Source organism: Diceros bicornis, chromosome 36, assembly GCF_020826845.1.
Source record: "Diceros bicornis minor isolate mBicDic1 chromosome 36, mDicBic1.mat.cur, whole genome shotgun sequence".
In the NCBI taxonomy this organism is placed as follows: Eukaryota; Metazoa; Chordata; class Mammalia; order Perissodactyla; family Rhinocerotidae; genus Diceros; species Diceros bicornis.
Genome location: NC_080775.1, coordinates 35,296,353 through 35,314,715, shown reverse-complemented (window position 1 = coordinate 35,314,715; position 18,363 = coordinate 35,296,353). Strand labels below are relative to the sequence as shown.

Here is an 18,363-nt window from a genome sequence, read left to right as displayed (position 1 = left end):
ATATCCATCACCTCCCAAAGTTTTCTCTCAACTCCTTTTGTACTATTATTCTGTGGTAAGAACTCTTAATATCTACTCTATTAGCAAATGTGACGTATGCAATACAGTCTTGTCAGCTGTAGGCACTATGCTTGTCCTACATCTCCAGAACTTATTTATCTTGATAACAGAAATTTTGTATCCTTTGACCATCAGCTCCTTATTTATCCATCCCCCCAGCCCCTGGTAACCACCATTCTAACCTCTGCTTGTATGAGTTTGACTATTTTAGATTCCACATATAAGTGAGTATTCGCCTTTCTCTGTCTGCCTTATTTCACTTAGCATAATGTCTTCCAGGTCCATCCATGTTGTCAAAAATGGCAGAAATTCCTTCTTTTTTCAAGGTTGACTAATATTGCATTTCTTTTTCCATTCATCCATCAGTGACATTTAGGTTACTTCCGTGTCTTGGCTATTGTGAATTAGCTGCAATGAACATTAGAGAGCAGGTATCTCGTTGAGACCCTGATTTCAATTCCTGTGGGTATATACTAGAAGTGGGATTGCTGCATCATATGTTAGTTTTCATTTTTGGAGGAAGCTCACTGTTTTCCATAATGGCTGTACTAATTTACATTCCCACAAGGGTTGCTTTTCTCCACATCCTCACCAACATTTGCCATCTTTAGTTTTTTTGATAATCACCATCTTAAAAGGTGTGAAGTGATAGCTCATTGTGGTTTTGATTTGCATTCCCTGATTAGTGATGCCGAACACCTTTTCATACACCTATTGGTCCCTTGTATGTCTTCACTGGAAAAAGTCTATTCTGGTCCATTGCCCATTTTTTAATTGATTTTTCTTTTTGTTATTGACCCAACACAAAAAAAGAGAACAAAATTTTCAGGCATTATGGGTGCTTCCCAGTTGATGCAGATGGTTTTGTTTTTACAATGGTACCAAAAGATAATGTTTCATGTTTTTTCTTCAGTTTGTTATAAGACCAGCAGTAGCTACTGCATGGCAGATAATTGGGAACGTCTTGGTTTGGAGGTTTACAACATAAATGAGTGGTAAGGAATTTTTTATTATTCCAAGGAAAGTATTGAGATCATAGTCCATGGAATCCAGGATTGATAGGTGTAGGAGGAACTTAAGGTGGGGATCGGTGATCTGGCATTACTTCTGATCTTGAGGGACAGGTATCTACTGTATGAGTGTTTGAATAAAAGTATTAGAGATCAGGAATTTGTGGTGGGTGAATACGTTTTCTGAATTATTTACTTTTGACCATAACCGTTTGGATTATGTGAACATCTGGGATATGGGAGTAAGTCGTTAACAGGGGCTGGTTGATAATGTCGCTATTGATTTAACTTCTATGAACACCAAGTGGTCAATGGATTAAGCAAATGAGTAGTCAGAAAACACAGAAATGGTAGGATTTGGGATTTAGTAAAGGTTTGGGGACCGACTGCCCTGAGAGGGAGTGTCAGGACTTGTGCGGTTTAGAGTGACAAGGACAAGAATATAATAGAAACACACTCAAACAAGGAGGGGTGTTAACAGGATGGGGGAGGAGAAATGATCTGGAGTAGCCTTAAATTTTGACCTTGAGCTTTCTGTTCTTGATGCAAATTTGCCTGATGACATCCCAGGACACAAGTCAGATCTATCCCTGGAGGACAGAGGGAGGGTGGAAGTACAAAACAACCAGGATAATTGTCCTAAAAAGTCAGGGTTCCTTTGTCATTTGACCCAATTTCATGATTTATTTTTGTAAGGTAAGAAGAAAAGAAGGATGATAGTTACGTCTTCACAGAGGAAGCAGTGTAACTGTGGGAACCAGTCCAAACCAAAGCCTGGTTTAAGCATCTTCAACCCTTTGAGGATGTCCAGTGACATATTCAAGAGGCCGGATACTAGAATCCCATCCCATTCTGGCTGTGACGGGTCTCTGGGAGGACACTTTGGACCAGCCTCACCAGGTCTGCTGGCCCGAGAGACCGCAAGGACTCCAGGCCTGCAGCAATGCAGGAAAACTGGTAAGTCCTTTCAATCTTGCCAAAGCGTTGCAAAAACTTGCACCTAGTCACACAGGTGAATCCCTGCCAGGTGTGTTCGCAGGTAGTCTGCACTCCAGGTTCCATGCCCACTCCTGCCGGTCTTCAGATTTGGCAGAGATGATTCCAGGAGCTGATCTGGGCATTCCACAGTTCCACTGCCAACAATTTCTGGCGACTGAGGAAGGTATAAGGAAGGAGGAAAGGGCAGTGAAGAGCACAGGAGAGAGACTGGTGGTAGCACTGATGGCGGACAGACTTGCTAGTGAGGCAGAGAAAGTGAGGGGCCAAGAAGGACGTCCTGACAGCAGATGAAATGGAGCAGGCACCTCAGTGAGGTCTCTTGGCAGCGTCCCTAATGTTTCCTTGCTTTGAGCTCTTGAAACTTTAAAACATACCAATACGTTTCTTTTATTAAACTCTGCTGCGTGAAATAGAAAATATAGACAGTGGTTTCTTTCTGAGGTGAGAGGTTGAGTTTCAGGTGAGGAGAGAAAGATCTTCTTTTTTCATGCTGTTCTCTCATTTTCCTTTACTATGCACATTATTTATTTTTACTTTCAAGTCAGCAGAGAGTTATCAACGTCACGGGATGATTCAGTTTTTCCCCACAGTCACAGTAAAACCTACTTAAAGTGGATTATTCTTTTTGTGTAATATTCCAATAGATTCCAAAATATTTCAAAAGCACTTCGATGTCTATGTTCTCAAATTAGATATTTACTTCTAAGTCTCCATTTTTATGTTCTTTGTTGCATGCTACTTCAGAGTTGCATCTAAGGAAATACCAGATTTCCCTCAGTTTTTTAGATCCATATGTGTTGGAAATTTGATTCATGTAGATGGACACGGCAGTTGGGGGATCGTGCTATTATCAAAAGAGGCCTTTTCAGCATCAGTAATCTGACAAGAACCCACTGCTTGTTGGGATTCAATTGTCTATTTAGGGGATCAATCTTTCACTGTTGGCACTTCTCTTTCTCTTTGGAGGGAAAGTATGGCCTTCCCAGTTTTTTCATTACCAAACCACTTTCCTGGGTGGTTATGCTGTGTCAGGAAGGGCCTGGGATGCCGGGAACCAGAATTCATCCTCAGCTTCTGGCTGTCCTGAGAAGGCTTCCCTGACAGAGTCCAGCCTGTGTGTCTGGATGACACTTGCAGCCATCAGAAAGGAGGCGATAACTCACAAGTGCCAAGCGATTCATCTGGCCCTCGTCTTACAGGGTGTTCCCAAGGGAAGAGCTTCAAAATGCCACTTAGTAACCCTTTGAAAGCTTCTAGTCATGTGGTGGGTTCTCGGTGTGAGCTCAGAGCAGTGTCTATTCACCACCAGATGGGGAGCATTTCAGTATTTTAATTGGTAAGGCTGTGTTCATGTACGTCCATGGATCATCAGTTCCGTGGCTTTCCCTGCTGGAGCCCCCCACAACCCCGTCATACCTGATCTTTCAAAGCTCCAAACAGGGTTCACACCCCAGCAGGTGGTTGTAATGTAACCACAACACAAGACTGGGGAAAAAATCACAGACACCCAGGGTTGACACACTTTAAGGGCTTGGGCCCAGTTGCCCCATTTGGACGAGTTTGGAACACCAACACTGAGTGTGTAAACTTGAGGATTGTCCAAGACCATGGACCTCAGAAGAACATGGGCTCAGAAGTCACCTTGGACAGCAAGGGACAATGTGGGGTCACTGACTGGCCAGGATTATGGTCCCTTATCCTGGCAAAGTAGAGCTCACTCGGGATCCATCAGGCCAAGTCAGGGAGGAGGTTTGGGGCTTTCTAGGGAAATTCTGTCCTAAAGGGAATTGCATAAGGAAGGCAGGGGTGCTGAAAATCCTAGTTCACAGGGAGCAGTAATGTTTATGTAACAAGGCCCAGCTGTAGCCTTAAAAGCTGCATCACAAATCTTTCCTCCTGGATACAAATCAAGCAGGAAAAGGAATTCAGGGTCCTGGACAAGGATTCCAGCTGGATTCAAATCTAGGTCAGAGGTGAACATGGAGCCCCTAGAGGGCCCTCAGGAGGGAAAGTCCTGCCTGCCTTTAGTCCATCTGCAAATGAACTTCCGCGGGTCTTGTCCTCTCAACGTGCACATTTTGATCTTTTTCCATTGTTTTCTCCACTTAGAGCTGATATATTCCCAGAGATTGAACTAGAAAACAAGTTCCTAAAATTTGGTCAAAAGAAACCTCAAGAAGAGAAGCAGAAAACATTCCCTCTTCCTCCAGAATTAGGAAGGCAGCCCCTGCCTGTGGCATGACATGGTCCTGCGTAGTGCTGTTTTAAAGTCACCCACATTTCAGTGGTTTTTTTCTCTGCCTGTGAAAGTACCTTCAACCTTTAAATCTCAGGAGAAGGGGTGGTGGGCTGTGCCTGCACCTGGAGGAGCTGAATGATACTGAAATGAACTGGTCCTCGGTGTTAGGGGGACTTGGGATTGTCCCCACTAGCCAGAGAAGGGGCTGGCCCTTCTCCCTTCTCCCACATACAATAAGCTGATGACCCGGAAGAGTTCTTGATTCAAGGAGAAATGTGAGATTCTGTGTCTCCCTCACATGCCTACAGAAAGTGACAGAACCACACCACAAGTTCCAGGCTGTAAAGGGAACAGGACTTTAATATAATATTCAAACATGGCATTTATTATTTACAACAAATAACTACTGTCCCTCCCCAATGGGTTCATAGATGCTGGGGGATGTCAGGGAGCTGAGATGGGGTCGTCCTCTCTCTCTTGGGCTTCAGGGGACTCCAGGAATCAGCTTACAATGCTCCCCTTCCTGTCAGGTGGGAGGAGCTGGCCCGGTGCATCGCAAGCTTCCCAGCTGTGTCCCGGCTACTGAGGATGAGGCTGTGATCGGCCACTGGTATGGGGCTCGGTATTGGGGCCTGGGGGCTGAGTAGAAGTGTCGGGTTATCTTGGGGGGCCTCCCTCAGAATCATGGCCACCCACCCTGTCCCCACTGCACTGGGTGCTGCAGACCTTGTGCTCAGTGCTGTTAGCCACCAGTACCCCACTTGTCCCTGCCACGGGAGAAATCGTTTACTATCACCTATTTCACAGAGGAGGACACGGAGTCTCAGGAAGCTGAAGAGAGTCACCCCAGTCACAGGACTGCTCAGTAGTGGAGGTGGGATCCCAGTGCCAGCTATCGGACTCCCCAAGGACACGCTTAGCTCAAAGCTTTACTGAACTCCTAGGAGTCAGTCACCCCAGCCCAGACACTCACTCACCCCTGAACTTGATGATGGCCGGCTCTTCTTGGCCTTGAATATTCTGCTGGCCAACTAGATCTGGGGATCCAGCAGGCAGGACAGGCTGTAGCTACAGGGCAGAGAGGCACCTCTGAGCCTACCAGGAGCCACACCTCAGGTGTCCCCCCACTGCCTTCCCAGCAGCTGGAGTCTGGGTGTCCCAGAGTTCGCCAAGCAATAAGGCCTGGGGCTGAGCAGGGGGCCATGGAGACAGGCTCTCTGGACTGGCCAACATGGAGAGTCCACCCCTGCCCTCACTCAACTCCTGCACAGCCTCAACTATCATTCTCGTTGAGCAGCTCCATGTCCTGGAATCAGGCCCCAAATCACTCCTCCAGCTCTGGTTGTAATTCTTTGCAACCACTGGGAGCAGCAGCATCTCCCTCATGACTCAGTATTCCTGGGACCAGAGAGAAGGAGAGGATGCACACAGGGCCTGGGTGGGGGATGCTGCAGGGGCCTTGTGGGGGGTGAGGGGTGGGGCAGGGGACCAGTCCTGGCAACGCTCCGTCCCACCAGTTCTATCCAGGCTCTACCTGTTCTCAGAATGGGAATAATCAGCCCCTCCTCCAAGAAGTTATCCTTGATGCCATCCTCCCCTCAACCAACCCGCCAATTGGATGGGTCTCCCACTTCTCTGTTATCGAAGTCTTCCACTCAATGTAAGATACAGGGGGTGGAACCAGGGACTGTTCTGCCCAGAGGGTCTCTGATTTCCACCTCCTTCCCCTCCCCTGCAGGGAGTGCCACAGCGGCTCACCTCAGTCCCTTTCTTAAGGTTGATCTCATTCCCCTGGAAGGTGGAGAGCCAGAGTCCATCAGACAGAATGCCATAGACTGACTAGCCCCTTATGTCCACCCCTTCTCATGGTGCACGACTGCCAGGTCCCCAGAGGGGGCGGAGCATGCAGAGAAAACAGGACTTGGACCTAGGCCGGGCTCTGGGCTCCAGAGAAGGAGGACATGGGGGGAGGCTGAGGGACCTGGCAGCACAACCCTCTCTGATGACAGACTTGGAGGCTGAGGCCTCAGGCAGAGGGGACTGCTCAGCAACTTATGTGCTGCCTGACTTGGGGGGGGGCCGACCCCTCTCTCCCTCCATGGGGAGCATGGGAGTTAGAGGCTGAGTCCAGCTCAGATAAAACCTCACGCGGCTGTGCCATCAGGCAGCTCTGAGTTTCCCCAGCCTGGGGAACCGGAATGGGTGTCTCAGGTGGAGCCTCTGTTCACTCATCTCTAAGATGGGCCTGATGCCCCAGCTCCCAGGGGCCACTGCGAGGCTCCCAGGAGAGATGTGTCAAGTGCTGAGAGCTCGGAGCACATTTCGGGGGCTCCCGCATCCCAAGGTTCAGGATCGTGGTCCTTCCTGCCTGGCCTCAGGTTCACCCACCTCGAGATAATCACCCATCGCCAGACACAGCATAAGCAGGTCACCAAGGAAAGTGCCAAGATAGGGGACGACACCTTGTGACATTGGGGTGCGGGTGGGATGAGCCCTTGCTCTCAAGTCGACCCCCTGCAGACCCTCCCCTGAAAAGTCCACAGCCACAGCCTCCTGGCCCACCCCAGGGTTCCCACGGGGAACAGCCTAGGACCCTTACTAGCCTCCCCTCAATTCCTCCTTGCTTCACACCCCAAGAACACCACACTCCTCCTCCTCCTCTCCCAGGGCAGGCTTCTAGCAAATCACAGGGTATGTGGTCCCTGTCCCTCCCCACAACAAACCCATCCTGCACCAGCTCTTCCAGGCCATCCCGGTCACTTCTACTGGGGGATTCGGACACTGTGGCACCAAGAGAAAGGGCCCTCCTCTCTTGATTTGAGGCCTCCAGCTGGGAACGCAGAGCCCCTCCCCCACAGGCACACTCACCTGCTGCTGCTGCTGCTCCATCTCCTGCACCCTCTGGGGGTTGATTTCCGGGGGGCAAACGTGGAAGGCCCCTCCTGTCAGGGTCGAGGACAGTGTCAGTGAGGCCATAGTCCCCTCACCGCATTTCTCTCCAGCACCACTCGCCTCCGACACTGGACATCTGACTCGAGTCAACTGGTACCAATGCCACTCCACCCTCCAAGGTCTTGTGATTCCAGAACAAGCCCAGTTTCAACTCTCTGAGTGTAAGCTTGGGCTTGCGTCCTGGACTCCCTGAGCCTGTTTCCTCATCTGGAAAGTGTGAGAACTCCAGCTACTTCACAGGTTCTCCTGAGGACTCACTGTCGCATGACTGTCATCGCTGTTCTTGCCCTCACCCCTCCAGGGAGCAGGCAGAAAGCTCCCACATTCCTTTCCTCCCTCTTACCTCATCACCCCCATGTGAGGCCTGCACCACACGATCACCATCCTTCCATTTCCCTGATGGGGAGACAGAGGCCCAAACAGGGGCAGTGAGTTGCTCAGGGGCCACAGAGGAGAGGCCACTTGGCCCTCCCAGCCAGAGACCCTGTTCCAACATCCTCACCTAACCCCCAGCCCCACCACTGACAATAGTCCTGACCCCCGAGCTCTCGAAGCTTGGTCGTGGGCCGAGGCGTGGATGGAGAGGATGTGGTGTCTTGGGAGTCTGGTTGAATGGCTCCTGCCTGCCCCAGTCTCGTGGAGTGTCTGGCCCCCAGGCTGGGACAGAGGCAATGCCAAACCCTTCTCCTCCCCCAAGGAACCACTCAGGATATTCCCCTGCACTGAACTCTTTCTTTATCCACTCAGAAACTGGACCCCCAAGGTGCCACCTCTGATCAACAGGGAAGGGGTGAGAGGACATTTTGCTTCCTTGTTTACATGAAGCTCCTAACTTCCTTTCAGCAGGATCCACTAAGAATCTATCAGTTGCCTAGGCGCTACTCATAAGCCACCTGGGGTATATGTCATTGCCAACCAGGCATTCAGGTGAGACTCCGTTTTTGACTCGAATGACTGTTCTAGGCGTCCAGGGGGGGTCCCAGAACGCACACATATCTGTCTCTGGTCCAGCTGTTCAGATCCAAGGATGAGCATCTTGTTTGTCCACCTGGGCCAGGGGAATTCTCTGCTGTGCCCGTCCCTGGGGTAGGCAGTGTGCTCTCCCCTTGGAGACATGGTGAAGATAGAAGGAGCAGCAGGGGCCTGGCTTCCTGAGGACAGGTTTAGGCTGAGGGATAAACCCACCCAACCACCCAACAGTCTGGGAGAAGCTACATTCAGCAGGACGGAAGTGCATGGAAGCCAGAAATCTGCTGATGGCGCCAGCTCGGCAACTCACCCTGGAACAGCACAGCCAACACCACTGTGTCCCATGACCAGGGCCTCCTGCCCACAAACGGCACCCCACCTGCCCATGGGCTAAACAGATCCCTAAGCTTGTTAACCTGGACAAGATAGATGGGAACGTTTCAGAGAAAGTTCAAGTGAGAAACTATCAAAACCACAGCTTGCCCAGTCCCCCTCCCCCCGTGGCACTTCCTCTCTTTCCAGACCCCCAGCCTCCACTCTACCTTGGTCATCAGTTCTCTGCTCAAGGACTCGTCTTGGCTATAGTGCTCCTTAAGTTTTTCAGAGCGCTCCCTGAGGAGAGGAGAAAGAGGGAAGGATAAATTTAGGGATAATATGAGGGGTCTGAGTGCAAATCTTTTTCTTTGACAACCTGAGAGATTCAAACTGCCTGGAGGAGTGCTCTCACTGGGCTCCTCTGAGGGCTAAGGTCTTGTGAGACTGGGAGGGGGCTCTCCTGTTGGTCACTGGGGTCTCCATTCCCCCGCTATACAGAGAAGCTCTCTTTTGACCACTTTCAGTTTCAACTGGGCATAGAGTTCTGTTGCTATAAACACTTGAAAATCTCCAATGTGGCTCAACCCAGTACCTGGCATTTAGAGAAACCGAATCCTGAAGCAGAATTGGTGCACTAAGGACACCAGGAGACTTAGAGACACACCGCTGAGGCCCAGGCCCTATTCCAAGCATTTGCTGCCACCCAGGATTTCCCAGCTGACTGAGGGGCCAATGGCAGACATACGGGAGATCCCCCATCCACCCTGGTCCTCCTATGGAGAGAGGCCTACCCACCAGGAAACTTCCCCCATGTGTTCTTCAGGTGGCATATGGATGTTTTCTGCAGAACAGAGATGACAGTGCAGGGCGAGGAGAAGTTCTTCAGGATCTTGCACTCCTGGGGAAGGGAAGAGAATGAGCTGTGAGGTGGGGTACTGGAGCCCTGCTTGCTCTAGCTTCAGTCCCCTTCTATTTAAATCTCCTCTCCTGGATGAGACAGATGCTCAGGGAGCCCCAGAAGGGCACATTTAGGACCCAAAGAGTAACACTCACAAGGAGGAGGATTTTAGCTCAACCCAGGGAGGGAGCCAGGTAGGAAGTGAGCATCCCCGCAGTGGGACCTGGAGTCAAGGTCAGCATTCCCCTGGCAAGAAGGGCCTAGGGACTTGCAGGGGCTTAGACCACACACTGCAATCCTGGGATCTGATAAAGGTGGAGGCAGTTCCCAAGGCTCCAGAGAGGGGCTCCACTGGGCCTCCCACAGCACACCTGGGCCACCTGGATCCAGCGCTCCACCACCCTCACCCTGTCCTGGGCCATCATGCTCGGGTCCCCGAGGCAGGTGGTGACGACGAGGCTGGCCACCCTTCTGAAGTGGTCGATGGTGGCCCGGACGGTGTGTGCCAGGTGCTCATTGCTGGGCTTGTTCCTCTTGCCCCAGGTGGAGCCCAGGCACTGAGAGGGCACCACCTTCCGGAAGAGCTCCTGGGGAACAGGGGGAGTGTCACCCAACATTGCCACACCCCAGCTCTGTGTCCACATCCCCAAAAGTCCCACACAGGGGTCACAGTTTAGAGCTGGAGCTCAGGAAGCTCATGATGTGGCCTGAGCCTTGTGAGAGTCCCTGGCTTTTCTTCTCTGTCCACTGAGGGTACCCAGAGGATGACCCAGGACCCAATACTGGCAGGGAAGGGAGAGGGACATTTGCATCCAGCCCGTCCTGGCTAACTCCAAGCTCCAGATGGTGGCTCACCTCGGCTCATCCCAAGGGGGCATCTTCCAACACACTGATCCCCCTCTGGTCACACTCCCCGTTCTGATGCACATTCTCCCCTGGCAGCTACAACCACGGGCCTTGTCTGTCTCCCTTGTAGTGGAGTACACATCAGGTGTCTAATAAGTCCTGAGGCTGTTGAGCTTCCTGAGCAGACGGTTGGGCCACCAGGGACCTGGCTGCATACAGTGAGTTCCCCTCCACTACTGATGTGCCAGGCCCTGCTCACCCTTCCTTCTCTTCAAGGAGCCGGCATAGCCACTCTGTGCAGCAGGTCCTGTTAGTGTCCACCTCTACGCTCTGCAGGTGGAAAGCAAAGGCTTAGGGGTTCAGAAAGTTGCCCAGGTCGTATGGTTGGTAAGGGGTGGAGCCAGGATTCGGGCCCAGATCATAGGAGACTGGATGAGGTCTGGGGCAACGATGGCAGAGGGAAGGCCTACCCCACCCCACCCTCAGAGCCCAGCTGCTCACTGCATCCATCACGATCAACTGCTCCACCACCAGCTTAGGAGGGAAGGCCGTAGGTTGGGCTTCTTCTCACACTTCTTAGCCACAGGTGGAGATGGACTTCCCACTAGAAATGATGGTCCAGGTGACTCCAACTTAGCAGCTCCCACTCCTGCTGGAGCCCATGTTGGCCCTTGCTCCACCTCCAACACTGCTGGTAGAGGGGACACTGGCTCCAGTGCTAGAGGGTGTGGTGTCAACGGAGCTGGAGCCAGCTCTACCTCCACCACTGCCCACAGCTCTGCTTCTGCTGCTGGCTGAAACTCTGGAGCTGACTCTGGAGCGGGATAAAGAGAAAGGTTCACTCACATAGCTGACTTTCCATGTGTCCTTCTAAATACAGGAAAGATCCCACTTCTCTTCCAGGAATAGCCAGCCTGCAGTCCCCTTTAGCCTCTGGCTCTGCCTCAGTGGCCTCCTAAACTCACAACAGACAAGGGAAATAGGGTCAAGGGAGCACAGCTCTGAACCAGACAAGGTTACCTGCATGTACGTCCCCTTTAGCTTGAAAAAGAGACAGCCCCTGACTGGTCCCACCCTAGTTCTGGTCCAACCCCATCATCTCAAGGTCCTGAGTGTGGAGGCCCTCTGCTCCTGCTGTCATCTCAGAGCAGCACTGGATGGTGTGGGTGGCCTCATGTACCTGCTCCTTGTCTAGTGAGTTGGTGGAGTTGAAACCATTGGGCAGCTACTCGACGACCTCCTGAGTGGAGTTCTGCAAAGACTGCCTGGGAGCTGGGCCAGAGGGAATCAGGGGTGGCCTGCACACTGCCACTGAGGCCAACCCCCAAGAGAAAGTCTGCTCCTCAGTTCAGGCACAGAGGGCATCCTGGCAAAGATCTTTGGTCAGGGAGGGAAGGAAATGAAACCTCTAGGGCTCAATAATATATGAGTAGAGGAGCTCACCTTCTCATGCTGTCAGCCATGATCTGGGGTATGAACGTGACAGACCCACCAGGTTTCCGACACCTAACAACAAGCTCCTGCTTAGGAATGGCCTGTCCCACATACCCTGCCTTCCCCACTCCACACAGACACACAAACACACACACACACACTATGAGGGGCCTGGAGTGTGGGGTTGATCAGGTGGGATCACCGTTGTGTCCTGGCCTGCACTAGCCTTTCCTGGGCTGCCCCATGTTACCCTTCACTGCCTCCTGTCAGACACCCAGAGGCGTCAGGGATGAGGGCTGAGCCAACATCGGCAACAATCAAAAAGATTCTCTTTCTGGGTTTTTTTGAGGCCAGATCCTGCAAAAGTTTGGATACAACAACAAAACATTTTTGCTTCTTGGCTGTCTCCATTCAAGTGAGCTGGATGGGGGGCTGTGGGTGCCTGGTTACCAGAGTTCTAAGATCTGTTGAGGCCTAGGACCAAGGAGATGGGGTCATTTTTCAAGATTCCTTTACCTGGGACCCTTACCTCAATCAGATTTCTCCAGAGCTGCCCATTGAGCCCGGGCTGCTCACCCTCCTCTCTCATGTCACTTCCTGAACTGTACACAAGGGGCCTACACAGCCCTAGCCACAGTTCCCTGGAAACCTAACTCAGGTCCTAGCTTTGAGGAGACAGAGATGAATGCAGACCTCCTCTTTCTTACCAGTTCTGCATCCTGGGAAAGTCCCTGTGCCTCTCAGGTCCTCCCTAGTCTCCAAACCTGCACCATGGGGATCAGGCTAGAATCTACTTCCTAGGGACCTCACCCGGTGTATATGAGATAATATCTATTACCCCTGTGGGCTGGTGTCACATGTACCTAAGGCACAAACTTAGAGATGGAAGAATAACAAGAAGGGGTGACATGTAGCACAGAACACCACTCAAAACAGGCCTGGATTCTAGCAATGTGATATTGGAACAGTCACTTCCCAACTTGGCCTCATTTTCAGGTCAGCATCATGAGGGGTTTGAAACTAACGGAAATTTAGATACTGCCTTCTGTGGCATAAAACCATTCAACTGTTTCCTGTTTTATGGAGAATGAGACCCAAGGGCCTCATCTTGGCCTATGAGGTGGGAAGTCTCCACAATGGTACCCAGTAAACCCCACTCATGGCATAGCCATCCCCGTGGAACCACTAAGTGGTTAGTAACTGGCTTATGAACGTAATAAGAGCCAATGTGATGGGATGTCTTGTCTAAATTTTAACTACACAAGTCTCTCACTTCCTCTTACTCCCTCTCTCATGTTGCATCTCTCTCTCTCACTCTGTCGAATCCCTGTAACTGAGGAATCAAATACTAGTGTTTTGGGACTGCCCAATGTGGAGGCCTATAGAGGAGAGAAGCACGGGAGTGCCCAGGCCAACAGACAGAAAGGAACTCAGGCTCTCAGTCCAAACTGAATCCTGAAGGCTGAGAGTGACCTTGGGGGCTTGTCCTCCCCCAGTTGAGCCTCAGTTGAGGCCACAGCCCCAACCTGTTCAACTCAGTGAGGCAGAGGCACCCAGCTAAAACGTGCCTCATTGCTGATACACACAAATTGTGAGATAGTCAACATTTGTAGTTTTGAAAAGCAAGGTTAGGGGCAATGAAGTCAGAGAGGGAAAGGTAACTGACACAGCCTACCAGGCCCTGGCCCTACCTTCCACCCCAGCTCCTGTTCTCTCCTCCCAGCCTCCTTCCAGCTGCACTGGCCATATTTCTGACCTCCTCTGGCCAAACTCACTTCTGCCTGTGAGACTCAGGACCGGTGGTGCCATCTCCCTGACACACTGCTCCCAGACCCCTGAAGGGCTGGCTCCCTCTTGTCATTCTGGTCCCATCAAATATCACCCTATTGAGGCCTTTCAGACCCTCCTACCAAGTGACGCCCAACCCTCCCTCACAGCCCCCTGCTGTGTTTCTCTACAGCACTTGCTGAGAGGAACTTACCCACGGCTCTCAGAATCAGTGACAAAGATGGAGAACTCAAAAGTTTTGCAGGTACCAATGCCTGTGATTCTCATCCCCTAAGCCATCAGATGTCATTTGGATCCCTCTGCTGCCACCAAACTGGTACAAAACAAAATAAAACTGAGTAAATTTTAAACATCTTATCGGCTTTATTCAACAGTTCATGAATCAGGCAGCATCCAGTCTAGCAGAGAGAAAGGAGCTCCAAGGAGCTGTACAAAATGAAAGACTTTTATAGGCAGAAGGGAGCAGGAACAAGGAAATTACACTACACCAAAAAGAGGGTTGGTTACTGCAAGGTTACCTTCCTTTAGGGGATGGCAGGTCTCTATTAGGAAGGTGACCTACCTGCTGCTCATCAGGCGATTCCCAATTGACTGGTTTATGATTCTATTCCTGGGAGGGCAAAAAGTCTAATTAAATCTCGGCTTGTTGATGTGAGACTTAGGCTAAGTGGCTCTATTAGGGCCTGGTGTCTTGTTTTATTATTTTATTATTTTTTTTTTTTGTGAGGGAGATCAGCCCTGAGCTAACATCCATGCTGATCCTCCTCTTCCTTTTTCCTGAGGCAGACCAGCTCTGAGCTAACATCTATTGCCAATCCTCCTCCTTTTTTCCTTCCCCAAAGCCCAGGTAGATAGTTGTATGTCATAGTTACACATCCTTCTAGTTTCTGTATGTGGGATGTAGTCTCAGCATGGCTGGGGAAGAGGTGCGTCGGTCACGCCCGGGATCCGAACCCAGGCCGCCAGTAGTGGAGCGTGCGCACTTAACAGCTGGGCCTGCCCTGGTGTCTTGTTTTAAACACATTACTTCTGCTGGTCCCTGATTTCCCCAGTTACACCCCAGCTGTCCCTTCATTGACCATTGTTAATCACACACCCACTGCACCTGCCTCCAGTCCTTCCCCCTCAACACCGTAATCTCACACACAGCTCCTCCCGACACTATCATGACGTCTCCCACCACACGTCCCCTATACTTTCCACACTGCCAGCAAGATGCTTCACAAACACCACAACCATTTATGTCCAATGGGCTTAGAGGTCTAACCGTGCACTGGGAATCAGGAGTCACAGGGTCTGTCACTTGGCCTCCAATCACCTACTGTACCCCAGCTGAAGGGCTTACCCTGCGGAGAGACTCAGTTGTAGCCAACTCCATCGAACAACATCTTTGCCCCACGCTTCCTTCAAAATGCTCCACCCACTTTCTGCCCCAACTGCTCCTTGAGGGGTCATTTTGGGGTAGCCTTCGAGGCCACTTTGGTGATTTTGTGCCCAGGCACAAACAGCTCTTGGCCGACAAACACTTTAACCATACCCCCTGAAATCATATAGCACAGGTAACCAGTGAATGGGTGCAAATTATTTTACCTCAAGACACCTAAGGAATATTTCACACCAGGAGCATCCACTTTTGGGTTTCACTGTGGGCTGATATCACAAGGCTCTCACCCAGTGAGCGTCTCTCTTCCCCAGCTCTCTGAGCAGCTTTCTCCAGGCTATATTGTGCAACGCACTATTGTTTCTCTCTCAGCCTGCTTCCCTCAGGTCGCAGGTCCCCTGAGTTTCCTGCCCTGACAGGCTACCACCAACCCATAGAAACAATGTCAGTCCTATAGCACTGGGTGTTCAGTTCTACTAGGATTGACTGACTGGACTGGGCACAGGTGCGGTGGCCCTACCCACACAAAATCAGGAAACTGAGGCAACTAAGAAGTATCAACAACCTTAACAGAACATGGACAACAACTCCATAGGAACATATCCTAACCCCTGAACAACACTCTCATGAGTCTCTCGCCTAAATGGTTTTAGAAAATGGTCTGGCCCTAGACTGTCTATACCGGCCAAGGAAGGAGGGGTTGGTGCCTTTCCTAGAACCACACTTGCTGAGTGTACATCAACAGAGAAGTTCAAACCTACCTTCACCAAATGGCCCAAGAGGTTAAAATATTGCATAATATTACCCAAATCTTTGAATAGATACCAAAGGCCCCCGAGGTCACTGACCTATTTTCATGGCTGGTCTCTCCAAGTTGGGGACAATGGAAATGGACTGGATTTTAGACTGTTGCTTGTATAGTCATAGGATTTGTTACTATAGCCCTCGTCGGGTGTTTACTCTCTTGGCTACAACTTGCCCTACCCCTAATAACTCCATTAATTACACTTATTAAATATACTAAGCAACTTAAAATTAACCAATACCCTGATTAACTTAAAAAATTCAAAAATTTTATGTGGAAAATCTGCTTAACATAGAATACACCGTTTTAAGTATTTCAAAGTATACATTTCTGTGGCTTTTAGCACAATGATTATGTCGTGTGGCTATCACCACTATCTAATTCCAGAACATTTTCAACACCCCCAAACAAACCCATACTCATTCACAATCTATTTTCTGCTAACCCAAACCCATGGAAACAACTCATCTGTTTTCTCCCCCTATGGATTTTCCTATTCTGGACATTTCATTCAAATGGCATCCTGTTATCTATTGCCTTTGTGGATGGCTTCAGTGAGCACACATGTTTCAAGATTCACCCATGGCCGAGCATGTAGCAGTACTTAATTCTTTTTTATGGCTTATAATATCCTATATTATGAATAGGCCACATTTGGTTTATGCAGTGATAACTGGATAGAAATTTGGGTTTGTTTCACTTTTGGACCATTGTGAACACTGTTGCTTTGAATGTCTATGGGCAAGTTTGCTCTTTTGGACATATCTACCATGGGCCTCTCCAGGTCAATGGTAATTCTAAGTTTAAGATTTTAGAAAATGCCAAGCTGTTTTCTGCAGTGGCTGCATCATTTTACTTTCCCACCAGTAATGTATGTGGGTTTCCCTTTCTCCACATCTTTACCAACACTTGTTATTTTCCATTATGTTGAATATAGCCTTCATTTTGAGTGTGAAATAGTATCACATTGTGCTTTGAATTTGTATTTTCCTAATAATTAATGATACTGAGCAACTATCTTGTGCTTATTGGCCATCTATGTATTTCCTGGAGACATGTCTATTCCAGTTGCTTACCCCGTTTCATTGACTTGTCTTTTATAATTGAGTTCTAAGAGATCTTTATATATATCCAATATAAGAGCCCTCTCACGTATATAAGTTGCAAATAGTAGGAGACTTCAAAGACCACTTTTAACGGATAGAATATCCATACAGAAAATCAGGAAATAGCAGACATGAGAACATTAACTACTAAATGGACCTATCAGACACACACAGAATATTTTACTGGACAGCAACAAAATGTACACTCTTCTCAAGGGCACACAGACTATTTTCCAGAACAGATCACATGTTAGGTCACAAAACAAGTCTTAACAAGATTAAAGAAGACTGAAATAATACCAAGTAACTTTTCTAAACACAATGGCATGAAACTAGAAGTCAATAACAGAAGGAAAACTGGAACATTCATAATATGTGGAAGTTCAACAAAAACTCTTAAACTTAAAAGTAGATCAGGGTGCAGACAGGTGCTGTAGCGGTTAAGTGCATGTGTTCCGCTGCTGGCGGCCTGGGTTCGGATCCTGGGCACGCACCAACCCATGCTTGTCAGGCCATGCTGTAGTGGCATCCCATATAAAGTGGAGGAATATGGGCAAGGATGATAGCTCAGGGCCGGTCTTCCTGAGCAAAAAGAGGAGGATTGGCATGGATGTTAGCTCAGGGCTGATCTTCTTCACACACAAAAAATGTAGATCAAAGAAGAAATCAAAAGGGAAATTAGAAAACAGCTCAAAACATACAAAAAGAAACAATAGGGACCGGCCGGGTGGCACAAGCGGTTAAGTGCGTGTGCTCCACTGCGGCGGCCCGTAGTTCGCCGGCTCAGTTCCCGGGTGCACACCAACGCACCGCTTGGCAAGCTATGCTGTGGCAGCATCCCATATAAAGTGCAGGAAGATGGGCACGGATGTTAGCCCAGGGCCAGTCTTCCTCAGCAAAAAATAAAATAAAATAAAATAAAAGAGGATTGGCAGATGTTAGCACAGGGCCAATCTTCATCACACACACACAAAAAGAAACAATATGGGCCGGCCCTGTGGCTTAGCGGTTAAGTGCGTGCTCTCTGATGCTGGTGGCCCGGGTTCGGATCCCGGGCACACACCGACGCACCGCTTCTCTGGCCATGCTGAGGCCGCGTCCCACATACGGCAACTAGAAAGCTGTGCAACTATGGCATACAACTATCTACTGGGGCTTTGTGGCGAAAATAAATAAATAAATCTTTAAAAAAAAAAGAAACAATAAACACACCAAAACTTATAGGCTGCAGCAAAAATAGTACTAAGAGGAAAATTTATAGTGATAAACTTGTACATTACAAGAGAAGAAAGATGTCAAAGAAACAACCTGACTTACAACACACAGCATTAAAAAAAGAAAAAATGAAACCCAAAGTTAGCAGAAGGATGGAAGTCACCAAGAGGAGAGTGGAAAAAAAATGAAAGACAGTATGGACGATTAATAAAAGTAAAAGTTGAGTTTTGGAAAAAATAAAATTGAGAAACCCTTAGATAAAATATCTAGGAAAACAAAGAAAGATGACTCAAACTAAATCAGAAATGAAAGAGGAGGCATTGCAACGGATGCTTCAGAAAGAAAG

General features: G+C 49.4%; 1 protein-coding gene across 5 annotated transcripts in view; it reads right to left on the bottom strand.

Annotated features, from left to right (window-relative positions):
* The window catches only part of LOC131398865 (ral-GDS-related protein-like), a 144,706-nt gene extending 134,355 nt beyond the window's left edge, over positions 1-10,351 (bottom strand). Inside the window, exons 1-2 of one of the 5 annotated variants that reach the window (XM_058532799.1) lie at positions 9,850-10,351; positions 9,340-9,442 (exon numbers count right to left, since the gene is read on the bottom strand). In XM_058532799.1, coding sequence (XP_058388782.1) covers positions 9,340-9,442; positions 9,850-10,086 — 340 coding nt within the window. In that variant the 5' untranslated portion in view covers positions 10,087-10,351. The remainder of the gene's footprint in view (positions 1-9,339; positions 9,443-9,849) is intronic. The other 4 variants (XM_058532796.1, XM_058532800.1, XM_058532801.1 and 1 more) reach the window with 4 other exon arrangements.
* Between the last annotated feature and the right edge of the window lie 8,012 nt (positions 10,352-18,363).